The 14,639-nt window shown below is 51.8% G+C and overlaps 1 protein-coding gene across 1 annotated transcript; it reads left to right on the top strand.

Annotated features, from left to right (window-relative positions):
* The first annotated feature begins 7,335 nt into the window (after window positions 1–7,335).
* Window positions 7,336–11,944, top strand: LOC105490204 (pancreatic and duodenal homeobox 1). The gene is made up of 2 exons (XM_011755604.2): window positions 7,336–7,741; window positions 11,386–11,944. Exons 1-2 carry the CDS (start codon window positions 7,336–7,338, stop codon window positions 11,823–11,825), a joined length of 846 nt encoding a protein of 281 aa, XP_011753906.2. The 3' UTR covers window positions 11,826–11,944.
* Window positions 11,945–14,639: the final 2,695 nt, after the last annotated feature.

Below are 14,639 nucleotides of genomic sequence, written 5' to 3'. Positions count from 1 at the left end.
AGAGTATATGAATCTCTACATAATAAATAAATTATACATGAGGTGTCTGTTGTTCTTAATTTATCATGTTCATAAGAACGACTGTGGCCAGGCGTAGTGGCTCACACCTGTAATCCCAGCACTTTGGGAGGCCAAGGCGGGCAGATCAAGAGATCAGGAGTTCAAGACCAGCCTGGCCAACATAGTGAAACCCCATCTCTACTAAAAATACAAAAAAAATTAGCCAGGCATGGTGGCACGTGCCCATAGTCCCAGCTGCTTGGGAGGCTGAGGCAGGAGAATCGCTTGAACCCGGGAGGAGGAGGTTGCAGTGAACCAAGATCATGCCACTGCACTCCAGCTTAGGCAACAGAGTGAGACTTTGTCAAAAAAAAAAAAAAAAAAAAAGGATAACTGTGTATGTGTTTAAAATGCAGACTCCCGAGTCTCACTCACCCCCATATCGTTATTCAGAAGATCTGGGGTTGGGCTCAGATATTTTCATTTTATAAGCATCCCACTGATTCTTGATATACACAGTTCATGAATCACACTTCCCTATAAATCCATGTTACTTCATTGATTAGTAAGAGTTTGTATTTTTCTGAGATTTGCCTAAAGGTAAATGTGTTGCAATATGTAACTGGAGAAAATATAAGAAATACATGTTTTCAAATACTGTGTCTCTGTGCACAACAATACACTGCTGAGAGATACCTACCATAAGAAGAATTCCTAATAGGAAAATTTGATAAAGTTGAGACCACAGTCAGTCTTTTACTTTAATCTTTGCAAGAGAGGCGGTGGACCTGGCCTAGGCTGTCAAAAGAGAAGGCTTCACTTGTGCTGCTCTGAGTTTAGCATTGACTCTCCCATCTTAACCCCATCGATTTCTAATTTTAACATTTGTATGTGGATCTTGATTTGGGGGGACACACAGAGGAATCACTTTGACAGTAGTGTTCCTGCACCCTCACAAAGACAACCAGGGTCAATTAACCATGACCCTTTTTCTGATGTGAAAAAAAGCAGGAATGGGGCAGGATTCCAGCTCTGCTCTGGCCTAGAGACTAGAATGACTCCCTTCCCTCTCTAGGCAGTTTAAGGTTTCCTCTGAGTTTATGATGACAGCTTCATCTCCAACCCAAGAATGCAAGAATCACAGACAATGCTAGGAGAGTGGCCTCTGGCCAGAGTATACTACTTAGATGCTGGGTTCCACACCTACTGGGCTAGCTAAAGCATTTTGAGTTGTGATTAGTTCACCCACTCAAGTCTTTCTTTTGGCTTTCCTGGCTGTGAAAAAGAAGGCCCTGCCCCTTCTCCACACCTGTAGAGTCTCTCTGTGGTGTCCTGATGGCTACATGAGGGTCCTCCAGCAATCCCCCTCCTCCATCCCTTTTAAGCAAGACTGTACTTGGGGGCATGTTCCCCTAAAACACTGAGTAATATACTTACTAAGTACTTCCTCCCAGTGTTCCTGAATGTACCTTTCTAGGTCTACCCATCTGGAAATATCTTTAGACATCAGCTCATGGTGATAGTCTGCCATTCTTCTGGATGCAGTAATAGCCAATAGTTCAATGCTTACATGCACATTAAAAGCAATGCTGGGGGAGAAAGGAAGAGATGATCATTTATTGAATGCTTTCAAAGTGCCAGGAACATTAGATGTTTTGTCTCATTGAATTCTCACAAAAACAATAAAAACATTTTTTGGGTGCCTACTATATAGTAAGATCGTATTGTGTCACAGCCAACAGAATGGATTTTAAGGCCACATCAGGGCCAGGCGTGGTGGCTCACGCCTGAAATCCCAGCACTTTGGGAGGCTGAGGTGGGCAGATAACTTGAGGTCAGGACTTTGAGACCAGTCTGGCCAACAGGCAAAACCCTGTCTCTACTAACAATACAAAAATTAGCCGGGCATGATGGTGTGTGCCTGTAATCCCAGCTACTAGAGAGGTTGAGACAGGAGAATCGCTTGAACCCCAGAGGCAGAGGCTGCAGTGAGCCGAGATCGTGCCACTGCATTCCAGCCTAGGCGACAGGCAAAACTCAGTCTCAAAAAAAAAAAAAAAAAAAAAAAAAAAAAAAAAAAACAGCTGGGCCTGGCAGCTCACGCCTGTAATCCCAGTACAGTACTTTGGGAGGCTGAGGCGGGCAGATCACCTGAAGTCAGGAGTTCAAGACCAGGCTGACCAACATGGTGAAAACTCATCTCTACTAAAAATACACAATTAGCCAGGCATAGTGGCACATGTCTGCAACCCCACCTACTTCCGAGGCAGGAGAATCACTTGAACCCAGGAGGTGGAGGTTGTAGTGAGCCAAGATCACGCCATTGCACTCCAGCTTGGGCAACAGAGCAAAATTCTGTCAAAAAAAAAAAAAAAAGAAAGAAAGAAAAGAAAAGAAAAAGCCACATCATCTCTGCTTGGATCTAGGCTCTGCCATTTACTAGCTATATGATTCTGGGCAAGTAACATCACTGGGCCTCAATTTTCTCCAGTGGAAAATGGGATGACAGTAACTGGCTCATGGGGTTAACATTGGAAAATACTTGAACAATGCCTGGCTCCATGCATTTGCCGTTATGATTACTATATGCAACGGGGCCAGTTTATGGGACAGTGCTATTATTTCCATTTTACAAATAAGGACAGGGAAGCTTAGTGAAGTCATATAACTTAGCAAGGGACACACAGCTTGTGCAGAGCAAAACCTGATGTAGAGGACAGGGGTATGCAGCTCCTGACCTTTCTATGGCCCACCAAAGCCAAAGCATATTTCTACCAATGAGTTTTGGTCACTCAAAGAGTGTGCAGGCAGGTGCACAGTAAGAGATCTACAGGCATTTGATCAGTACATGTTACCAAAAATCTGGGTCCTTCAAACCATAAACCATGTGAAATGTAGCAAGGTTGAGAAAGGAGACTGGAGGATAGTGTGGGTGAAGGCTTCTTTGGGCTGCAGCAGGAACCTGGAAGTAAGGAGAGGCTCCTAGGAGAACAAAGGATTAGTCATAGGAAATGGTGGTGGGAGGAGGAGGTGGAAGGCAAAGAAAAGGAACTGTGTGGAAGTAAGGAACTGGTTACCCAGGACTAAGCTCAGAAAGGAAGCAGCAAGGATTTCTGGAGACTGCACATCTGGAAGGTACAACCAGAGATGAGACAACCAAAGGGGTGAGTCCAGAGCTGTAGGGGGTGGGCCACTGGGAACACCAGGAGTGGGGAGCAACAGCTGACCTCAGTTCCTTTGGAGCCTCGACGTCCTTTCATAATTCTCCTTTCATCAGCAGAGTGAACTGAAGGGCCACGGAAGGATTAAACCAAAAGTGGAAAGAGCTCATGTCTGGGGGCCCCACTCCCAGGGGAGGAAGCCTTGAGCAGTGGCTGGAGGCAGCAGCAGACAGTACTGGGCACACCGAGCACCCCCCTCCTGCCCCTCTACTCCTTTCACACCAGAGAGAGCTAACAGGTATGGAATAAGACAATTACCCAATTCAATTATGTTTTTAAGCTGCTTTTATCTGTACAGTTCAGGGAGCACTGAATCATCCAGAAAATAATTTCAGCTCTCCACTTATTTTCACTAGATTGCTTAGCCCTACGAATCTTGGAAAACCCTTCATTCAAAGTCTGAGGTCCTTTCCTCTCTCCAATCCCCACAACTCAAGCTGGGTTTCCCTGGTCCCTCTCAGACCTAGATACCAAATTCTGGGTATTTATTTATTGTTTTATTTATTTTATTTTATTTTTTGAGACGGAGTCTCGCTCTGTCGCCCAGGCTGGAGTGCAGTGGCGCGATCTCGGTTCACTGCAAGTTCCACCTCCCGGGTTCACGCCATTCTCCTGCCTCAGCCTCCTGAGTAGCTGGGTCTACAGGCACCCGCCACCATGCCCAGTTAATTTTTTTTGTATTTTTAGTAGAAACGGGGTTTCACCGTGTTAGGCAGAATGGTCTCGAGATCTCCTAACCTCGTGATCCCTCCGTCTCGGCCTCCCAAAGTGCTGGGATTACAGGCCTGAGCCACTGCGCCCGACCAAGTCTGGGTATTCATAAATCAGCAGGAGGGAAAAATTGATTAGACTTAGGAGAATGAAAACCTGCCTACATTAGTGCTCATTGAATGAAATGCTAATGAACAAAAGTGCAATCAGTTATAGAAGGATTCTCATTCCACACGTCACATCGTTTGCTTTACAGAATTTTCCAACTCAAGAAATAATTTAATTTTTATTTTCAATAGAGATTTAATTATAAAATGAATATAAATTCCATGTGCATTCATGATGTATACCTTGGAATTAAGTGGGATTCATCTTTTTTTCATTTATAATGGGATGCAATGGCTTAAAAATCTTATCACCAAGCCAAATTCAGCCCGTAGCATGCCTCTGAAACCACTGAGGAAGACTTAGCCACTTACCGAGAACAAGGTAACCTGTGTTCTCCCGGGTGCAAACCGCGTCTCTGTGAAGGGAAAGGGGGAAGAGGGCAGGCGAGGACCTCCAGTATCAGCGAGAACTATCAGGACGTCCTGCTAATAAACGACTTTTTCACTGTCCACACTTTAATTGGTTTACAGCCTTTTTTGTTTATTTATCCATAAGAGCTGCTGTTAAATGGCTCGGGAAGGTGCTCGCCTAATGTCTCTGTATCGCTGCCGGGCCTGTTGTGGGCGAGGCAGCTTGGAGGGGGCACAGGCTTCAGCGGGGATTCAGAGCGGAAACGCATTTCGCCTGTAATGGACTCGGCGATTTTACGATACCAGAAGCTAGATCCACAGGGGAGTACAACACACGACCTTACTCAGCGGAGGGCTCCCCGGGATACGTTTTTTATACGGCTGTAAGTGATAAAATTCCAGATAACTTCGTCTCCTCTAATAATAATAACAATAATAATAAATGGTTGTTTGACCTTTGCTTCCTGGGTCCCTTCATTAGGTCGCAGGCAGCAGAAAATGCTAATTGTGAAAGTGAGAACGCGCCTCCGTGGAACACCTCCGGCGCTCCCCGCCTCCTCCCCTACAGCCCGGGGTACCCGGGTTTTAGCCGGCGACCGCAATGGGCGGATTGCTTTCTGCTGAGAGCCTCTTTTCTTTCTGCAGGGCCGAGCAAAAATATTAAATGGAAGCAAATGAAGCATCGAAATGGAGACCAATTTACAGAAATGTGCAATTAGTTGAGAAGTGCAAAGTAAACACTCCGGGGGTGGCCGGCGAGGCGGGGAGCAGGGGAGGGAGAGTGGGGCGCAGACTGAGTCCAGAGCGGGTGTGGGGGTGCCCAGGGAGGAGGGGAAGGGAGAGGAAGAGGAGGGGGAGGGGAAAAGCGGCCGATCTTTGTCCTGAGCGGAGCTCGCCGTCCGCTCATAACCACGTCGCCAAGTCAACCCGCGGCGACTCGGCAGATTATCTCCAAGGGTCAACACGCCGTGGCCGGGCAACCCCCTCCAGTCTGCCCTCCTGATCGATGTGGTCACTCGCGGCCAGGGCGATAGGGTAGAGTTCTCCGGGCCGCAGACAATGGACTCATTGACGCGGGCGCACAGAGATTAGGTGCGCAGCCCCACCGCCTTTCACTCTCTGCCCCCACCAAGACTGCAGGTGGCACTTTTCCCTGAAGAAATCACCGAAACTCTCCCTGTCCGACACCGTGCTTCCCTTAGCCTGTCTTCGGTGACAGCAAGGGCATCTACAAGCCAGGGAACCACACATCAGGGCCACACACATGAGCTCTCACACATCGGAGCAAATGCTGAGACTACACCAGCCTCCCGCGAGACAAGGAATCTGCAGAGAAGTCCACATTCCCGACTAGCTTTTTGTCTTTTAATAAAAATAAAGAGTACTCAGAATAGAGCATTCAATCCGCACTTAAAATACAAATATTTCCAGTAGGAAGAAATACATTAAAAATCGACTCTCAAAGGTCATTGGATGTTGGTACGTTGTTTAAGAAAGGCGGTGCAGTGATTTTTCCCTGGCTTGGTTCTTTGTGGTTCACGCTCTCTCTTGCTGAGCCGTTTCCGCAAAGGTGTCTAGTTTTTCTAAAACCCTCAGTGGCGTTTCAAGAAACATCCTCCTTTTGGCAGTGCCCGGTCAGAGGCTGGTCCGGCCGCCAGGCCTAGCGGGTCATGCCCAGGCCGGGGGTTGGACGCCACCGCCACCCGGAGGTCATCCATCCGCGTCAGTGCGTGCAGAAAAAGTGGCCCTATTTATGTCAGGACCCCAGAATGTCCAGAAGTTACCGAATGACTTGAAGCCAAGCACAGACGTTATCATGGAAAATGCAGCGTTTTTATTTCTTTTTCTAAATAGGTAACTCTTCTTCCACTTCCCCCTCTCCCGCTTGCCTTATTTCAATTGCAAGCAGAAGAGAGTGGGTGTTCTCCGCCGGCAAACTCCGCCAGGGTCCAGCCCGTAGAGAGTGGTCAAGGGTCTGGAACCCTCATGCCAACACCTGCCCCTGCCTCGCAGTCCCAAGAAGAAGGCCGCGCGCGTCTTTCCCCCTCGCTGTACTGGGAAGCTACATTCCGGGTTGGCCAAATGGGCCCCAATTTTTCAAAACCAAAATTTGTAATACCCTTCAATTAAAAAAAAAGAATTTACAAAAGTCTCTGCGAATGCTTCAGAAGTTACCATTTACACCCCAGTACTTGTAGCACATCCACAAGTAAAAACACACAACGAATGCCAGAGTTTTGTGTGTTTTTTAACCGACACCTTGGTGGCTGTGAACAAACTTCATAAATAAAATAGAATCAAATTCTTCCGAGCTAGACAGCTGGGTCTGCAAACCTTTTTCATCACTTTCCCCAACAGTTAAAAGAAATTAAAAGCTCAACAGGTCTCCTTGTAAACTATATCAATTAACAAACACACTATGTCCATTATCAAATATAGTAGAAAATGTAGGAAAATAGAAAAATATAGGAAAATAGAAACGTCTAAGCCACGGGGAAAATGTTTCTGTAAATGAATGATTCTAATGTTTTCATGAGCGCCCACTTTGCAGAGCACCGCCAGCTGCCGGTTCAGGGGTGTGCAGCAAACTCAGCTGAGAGACAAAATTGGAATGAAAGCAGGTGCTCGCGGGTACCTGGCCTCTCCTCTTAGGGCTGTCAGCCAGGCCAATCACGGCCCCCGGCTGAACCACGTGGGGCCCCGCGGAGCCTATGGCGCGGCGGCCGGCCCGCCGGTCCCCGCAGGCTGTGGGTTCCCTCCGAGATCAGTGCGGTGCTGTCAAAGCGAGCAGGGGTGGCGCCGGGAGTGGGAACGCCGCACAGTGCCAAGTCCTCGGCCCCAGCTCCCGACTCCCGGCTCTCGGTGCCCAAGCCCGGGCCGTAGCCATGAACGGCGAGGAGCAGTACTACGCGGCCACGCAGCTTTACAAGGACCCATGCGCGTTCCAGCGAGGCCCAGCGCCGGAGTTCAGCGCCAGCCCCCCTGCGTGCCTGTACATGGGCCGCCAGCCCCCGCCGCCGCCGCCACCCCCGTTCCCCGGTGCCCTGGGCGCGCTGGAGCAGGGCAGCCCCCCGGACATCTCCCCGTACGAGGTGCCCCCGCTCGCCGACGACCCCGCGGTGGCGCACCTCCACCACCACCTCCCGGCTCAGCTCGCGCTCCCCCATCCGCCCTCCGGGCCCTTCCCGGAGGGAGCAGAGCCGGGCGTCCTGGAGGAGCCCAACCGCGTCCAACTGCCTTTCCCATGGATGAAGTCTACCAAAGCTCACGCGTGGAAAGGCCAGTGGGCAGGTAAGCCTGGCTCCCCACCCCTTTCTCCTTTCCGGTTCTCACCCGGCCGCCCTACCTCCAAGAGCTCCCAGGAGCCTTCTCTCTGTTCCCGGCACCTTGGATTATCCCAGGTCGGACTAAACTACATCGGGGAGTTAAAGAGGCCATCCCTCACAGCAGCGCTTCTCTGGTCCAATTTGAAGCATCTTTCCCACCCTACTCTCCTGGGAGCGTAAACTCCTTCCTTCCCTGTACACGGAGCCCATCTTCGCCCCAGGAGCCCGCGCCCCCAGCGCCATCCCTAGAGAGCTAAGGCTGAGTCCAGCTCAGGGCTTCGGACACTATAGATCCTCCTCGAGCAGGGGATCCGGGAACCCAGGACTCCTTGGTAGTGCACGTCGAGGAAGCCGAGTAGGGACAAGGGTGCCTCTGACCCAGGCCCCAGATCGCCTTCGGAGCCCCGGATCCTCTCACTTCCCGCACTTCGTTAAGGAAGGGCAGGCATCTAGGGGCGCCAGGTAGGTGCAGAAAGGCAGGGAGGGAAAGGAAACTGCACCCAATCCCATAGTGTCCGGCTTCCCTGGTTGGGGAAACAGGATGGGAGTAAAGAGGAAGGGGCTGGGGCAAGGCACCGCGAGGCTGAAGGCCGGCCTCTCTACGTCAGAGTCTGGCGGCTAGAAGAGCAATCTGAGAAGCGAATTCGTTTTTCACCAACCGAAAGCAATTGAAGCTGTCTCCCCGCGCTGCTTCCCAGGAAGTAATTCTGCAAGAGATGGGCTCTCCCTGCCTAGCCAGTGGGGAGGCGAGAGGCCTGGTGCCTGCGGCCCTCGGGGCAGGCGGAGAACAGAAGGTCTTTCCCGGAGCCGGGAGCCGGAGGCACAGAGTAGCCCCCGGGTCCTTCGCGGCCCCGCTCGGGCGGCGAGTTCCGGCGCGGCCTGTGTGGTCGCCGCTACACACTGTCATCGCTGCCGTGCCGCAGCCACTTCTGGTCACACCTGCACCGTAAATAGTTGCCTTTTCCTTTCAACTGGCAGCCGGGAGTAGGGGGAACAGCTCGAGCCGGCGTCCCCCGGCGCACCCCGAGAATCCTCAGCGCCCATCTGCGGGGTCTGGCCAGCCCTGCCTGACACTGAGCCCAGCTGCAGACAGGCGGGGCTTTGTGCGGGAGAGGGAGGGGGACCCCAGCTCGCCCGGGGTCCGCGGGACGTTCCCCTTCCTAGTTCACTTTCTCGCTAAGGCGAAGGTCCTGAAGCAGGACGAGGGCTGAACTGCGCTGCAGTCGTCCCCACCTCCAGCGAAACCCACTTGACAGGGGCGCCAGAAGCTGCCGCGGCGCCTCTGCGAACTTACCCAGCTCGCGCGGCCCTGGCGAAAGGCCTTGACGTCTCCGGAAATGCGGGGTTCTTAGGAGGCGGGAGGACAGTCCCTTGAACAAAGGTAGGGGGCTCCCATTCCCCAACCAATTCCCTTCCAGGGCTGCCTGCCCTCCAGGCCTCTCTTCTGGCCTCCTAGGCCCTCGGAGCTCCTGCTCTCCCGGCCTGGGCCTTCCTCAGGAAATGGGCGACAGCTGGTCTCCGAAAGAGGTTTTGTGAGGTGGAGTAACGTCCTTATCCCAACCCAAGCGGGGATACCTCTGCTCTGGAGGACTTGGGCTTAGGCTGATCCCAAGAAGCCAGAAAGTAAAAACAGAAGGCAAATCAGCAGACTTGGCGTGGGTTCGGGGGACCCAAGTAGGGCGACAATCTCAGGCTCGAGTTGGCCCCAGGCCTTTGCTGGCGCCCTCTAACCCGCTGCACGCTCGACTCTCGGGGAAGGAGCTGACCTCCCCTCTCTTCCCCAGGAAGCCGTCTCTGGGGCCGGCTGCTATCCCCGGGTTCCTCTAGGGGAAACTTTCGATGGAGCCGGAATTCAAAAATTGCAAACCCACCTGCCCCTGGGAAGAGCGAAGTGACAAAAGGGCTCTCACTGGCAGTACGAATCTGAATGCTAATGACAACAGAGGTTTTGAAACACATTGACCCCCAAATGCTTCAGCAGCACTGGCCAGCTGGCACCTAAACTGCCTCGCCCTGTGCCTTGGGGAAGGGCCCAGGCTCGGCGCCCTTGACTTTTTCCCACCATCCTCAACCTCCACCCCTGCCACAGGCACAGGCCCCCCGGGAGTAGTGCACCCCGGGCAGTCTCTCCCTGAACAGTCTCTCGCAGGGCCTTCACCAAGCCCGCAGCCTAAAGCAGGAACCCAGAGACGTGTGGGTTTAATGTAAAAACTTTAGAGAGCCTTTCAAAATGTTTATTGAAGGCCCGCCTCGCTTCTCTCCCAGGCCTGGGATGCCAGGTAGATTCGGGGATGCCCCCAGCGAGTAGGACTCTCCCTGGACTAGGGTCTGAGCCTCTGCTTCAGCTTCCGGCGCCTTTTCTCGACCTGGGGGGAAACCCAGTAGGGTTCCATCGCGAAATTAACCCGCCCCCAACGCACACACACTCGCCTTTCAATTCCTAAGGCTTAGCCAACATTCACAGGAGAAATGTCCGCGGCCTTTGCTCTAAAACAAGTCTCTCCCCGGAGCTTTGGTGGAATTTCCCGCGTCAGCATCCACAGTCCGGGTGCAGTCAGTATTTTGCACAGAAAAGAAAATATTGGGACCTGGCTGAGCGCAGGGGCAGTGAATGTGGGTCTCCAACCTCCTTGTCCAGGGCGTCCTGTTGCATCTTGGAGACACAGGAGGCTTGTTTCTGCACCACTGCCCCCTCCTCCGTGGGGCTGTCGGTTCGGCAGCTGGGCTAGGGCCCCTGTGTCTCCCCTCAACACCTCTGAGGGCATTTGGGATCCAGGGCGTAGAGTCTGGAGCTGCCAGAGTTCTGCTGTAGCCAACGTGACCCCTAGAACAATATGCTCTTCACTTCGAGGGCGGAAGTCTCGCTGAAGTTAAAACAAGTACGGAGAATTTGCTGGCTGTCAGGTTGTGACTAATTACGATATAATATATAGAGAGGAAATACATGGTCCGATATAACAAAATGTATCACAGTCTCCATTAGCACAAAGATTTTCAAACTGCAGGTTGCACCCATTCGCAGGTCATAAAATCAATTTACTAGGTTGAGATTAGTATTTTTTAAACGAAATAGCAGATAGTGGGGGGAAAAGTAGATAGCATCATAAGTGGTAAACGTTTGTTTTACGTTCTTAAGATTTGTCCGTATAACTGACTACAATGTCCGTGTGTGAACTACACAACGATCTGAAATGTATTTCTTACATTTGTGGATCACCGTCAGGAGGTTTTTTTAAGCCCTGAATTAAGGGCGTTTTATTGTTTTGGTAGGATCCAGTCGGTTTAACTATCTATTACCTACATTTAAATCAACATCAATCAGTTGATTAACACCGATTAAACGAGCGCATTCAAGGACCACTCATTGGCTGAGCCAAGCCTAGGCTCACGGCAAGAGCCGACTCGGGTTTGGCCTCCAATAAAAAGGCTTCCTTTACTAGGGAAGGGCTTCGCGCGTCTACACTAGGCGCTGAAATGGGATGCTCCGTGGCTCCGGCGGGAGCAACTGGTAGCGCTAGGACTCCCTGATCCCCTTGAAGGGGCTGGGCTGCGTGGGTGGGGACTGTGTGGGGCTCCGGGGGCCACACTCACGCCCTGTGTCGCCCGCAGGCGGCGCCTACGCGGCGGAGCCGGAGGAGAACAAGCGGACGCGCACGGCCTACACGCGCGCACAGCTGCTAGAGCTGGAGAAGGAGTTCCTATTCAACAAGTACATCTCACGGCCGCGCCGGGTGGAGCTGGCTGTGATGTTGAACTTGACCGAGAGACACATCAAGATCTGGTTCCAAAACCGCCGCATGAAGTGGAAAAAGGAGGAGGACAAGAAGCGCGGCGGCGGGACAGCGGTCGGGGGTGGCGGGGTCGCGGAGCCTGAGCAGGACTGCGCCGTGACCTCCGGCGAGGAGCTTCTGCCGCCGCCGCCGCCCCCCGGAGGTGCTGTGCCGCCCGCTGCCCCAGTTGCCGCCCGAGAGGGCCGCCTGCCACCTGGCCTTAGCGCGTCGCCACAGCCCTCCAGCGTCGCGCCTCGGCGGCCACAGGAACCACGGTGAGAGGCAGGAACTGCTCCTGGCTGAGCGGCATCAACCACTCGCCGAGGAGGAGCAGAGGGCCTAGGAGGACCCCGGGCGTGGACCACCCGCCCTGGCAGTTGAATGGGTCGGCAATTGCGGGGGCCCACCTTAGACCAAAGGGGAAAACCCGCTCTCTCAGGCGCATGTGCTAATTGGGGCCCCGCGGGTAGATGCTGGCAGGCCTTCCGAAAGAAAAAGAGCCATTGGTTTCTGTAGTATTGGGGCCCTCTTTTAGTGATACAGGATTGGCGTTGTTTGTGGCTGTTGCACACATCCCTGCCCGCCCACAGCACTCCACCTTGGAACCTGTTTAGAGAAGCCGACTCTTCAAAGACAATGGAAACTGTACCGTACACATTGGAAGTCTCCCCAGTACACAGCAGGGGAGCTGGACCGAATGCCTTAATCTGCCCATAAACAAAGTCATTCTTACTCGGGCGACCACTTTAAGTTTAGAAATAATTGAATGGAAATGTTTGAGTTTTCAAAGATCCCGTGAAATTGATGCCAGTGGAATACAGTGAGTCCTCCTCTTCCTCCTCCTCCTCCTCTTCTTCCCCCTCCTCTTCCTGCTGCTCTCCTTTCCTCCCCCTCCTCCTCCTCCTCCTCTTCTTCCCCCTCCTCTTCCTGCTGCTCTCCTTTCCTCCCCCTCCTCCTCCTCTCCCTCCTCTTCCTCCTCCTCTCCCTCCTCTTCCTCCTCCTCTTTCTTCCTAATCTCTTTCTCCTCCTCCTCCTTCTGCCTCCCCTTCTCATCCCTCCTCTTCCTGTTCTCTAGCTGCACACTTCTCTGCTGCACATCTTACAACTTGCACCCCTTTCTTCTGAGGAAGAGAACATCTTGCAAGGCAGGGCGAACAGCGACAGGGCTGGCTTAGGAGCAGTACAAGAGTCCCTGTGCCCCAGTTCCACACTGCTGGCAGGGAAGGCAAGGGGAGACAGGCCTGGATCTGGGGATGAGGGAGAAAGATGGACCCCTGGGTGACCACTAAACCAAAGATATTTGGAACTTTCTATTTAGGATGTGGATGTAATTCCTGTTTCAAGGTAGAGGCTGTGCTGAAGACAAGCACAGTGGCCTGGCATGCTTTGGAAACAAACTATTCACGAGCCAGTATGACTTTCACATCTTTAGAAATTATGAAAACGTATGTCATTGGAAGGTTTGGAAACCCAGTTATCTTATTTAACATTTTAAAATTACGAAACAGTTCTTTACAAACAGGTCTGTGCCTCCCAGGTCTGTCTTCTTTTCAAGGTCTGGGTCTTGTTTTCAGGTTGTTTGTGGGAAATGCTTAATAAATACGGATAATATGGGAAGAGATGAAAACTGATTCTCCTCACTTTGTTTCAAAGCTTTCTGGCAGTGGGATGATTCGGATTCACTTTTAAGATTAAATTAGCGGGTTTCTTGTTTTGTTTTTGTTTTTGTTTTGACAGGGTCTCATTCTGTCGTTCCCGGGTTCCTCTTTTTTTCAGGGATTCTCCTACCTCAACCTGCTGAGTAGCTGGGATTACGGGTTCACACCACCACGCCCGGCTAATTTTTGTATTTTTAGTAGAGACGGTTTCGCCATGTTGGCCAGGCTGACCAGCGTCTATTTATTTTCAGTACTAATCAGGGAAAACCAGGTAATTAAGAAATTGTGCACTTGAGTTTTGAGTTGGAGCACCCTGTAAGGGGATGAACTTCCAGTTTTGTTTTATTTTTAATTTAAGAATATCTTCTCAAGCTGACTTTCTCAGGCAACAGAACCTAGAGCGTGGGAGACAGTTCGGAGTACCCCTGGCCAATATTGCATCCTGGCGGAGTCAAGCGCCGCCCACCTGACGCCTCAGTGCTGCCGGTGGTGAAACCCACCACTGGCTCCCACCGTGGTCGGGTCTCCTCTTTCCTCCCAAAGCTGAGGACGCAGGCGAGGCCGTTTTCCGTGACCCTTCCAAAAGAAGCGTTGTTTTGGATGAGTCTCCGTACCCGGAGACCGAGGGCCAAAAGTGTCTTATGTTAGAGGCAAAGATGCCCGGATTTAGAGGGCTTCCAACCCCTAGGACCACTCTGCTCTTCCCTGCACGAAGCTCTCAGGTGGGCGCCTGAGCCCGACAGTGCACCCGACGACCGTCCCCGGCGCTCCCTGGGTTCAATACCAGTACCTCACTCCCAGGAGTCGCTGCTTTTCTTTCACTTTTTGCAAAGATAGACGCTGTTTGTTGTTGCCGTTTTGTTTTGTTTCATTGGAGAGAGAAATCGAGTCCCTCGGGATAAAAGTAAGTCCCCCGGATCAGAAAGAGGAACTTGCTTATCGCTGAGCGTGCTCTTTCCCTGCAGTTCTCCACGCCCGCCTGGGCTCTGGGGTGGGGCAAATCTGCGCTTGCATCCCAGGTCCCTCAAATATTGGTCCAGCCCGTAGTCCTGATAAAATGATTCCAGGTCAGTGACTCGGTTTCCTCATCCAGAGAGTGGAGGCAAATGCTACTTCATAGAGTTGCTGTGAGGTTTAAACCAAAAAAAAAAAAAAAAAAAGTAAAATGCTAATTCGGCAATTAGGAATCCCTCCACAAATAGTAGCTATTGTTTTATGGCAGTCATCGTTTATGTTTTATGGAAGCTGCTGTTTCTAAAGTCCCCCACCAGTCACCCGGCAGCCCCTCTCCTCTGGCAAGTCCCCACACTGTCGCTGCAGATAGGAATTTTGTTCCTCTTCCCACTGATCTTTGCCGAACACTGCCTAGTTTCAGGACGCCCTTCCTCGTAAATAAACTCACTAGGTTTTCCACAGCAAACTTCACCAGGCAAAG

Source organism: Macaca nemestrina, chromosome 16 (assembly GCF_043159975.1).
Source record: "Macaca nemestrina isolate mMacNem1 chromosome 16, mMacNem.hap1, whole genome shotgun sequence".
NCBI classification, from domain to species: domain Eukaryota; kingdom Metazoa; phylum Chordata; class Mammalia; order Primates; family Cercopithecidae; genus Macaca; species Macaca nemestrina.
This window is presented reverse-complemented; position numbering and strand designations above follow the sequence as displayed.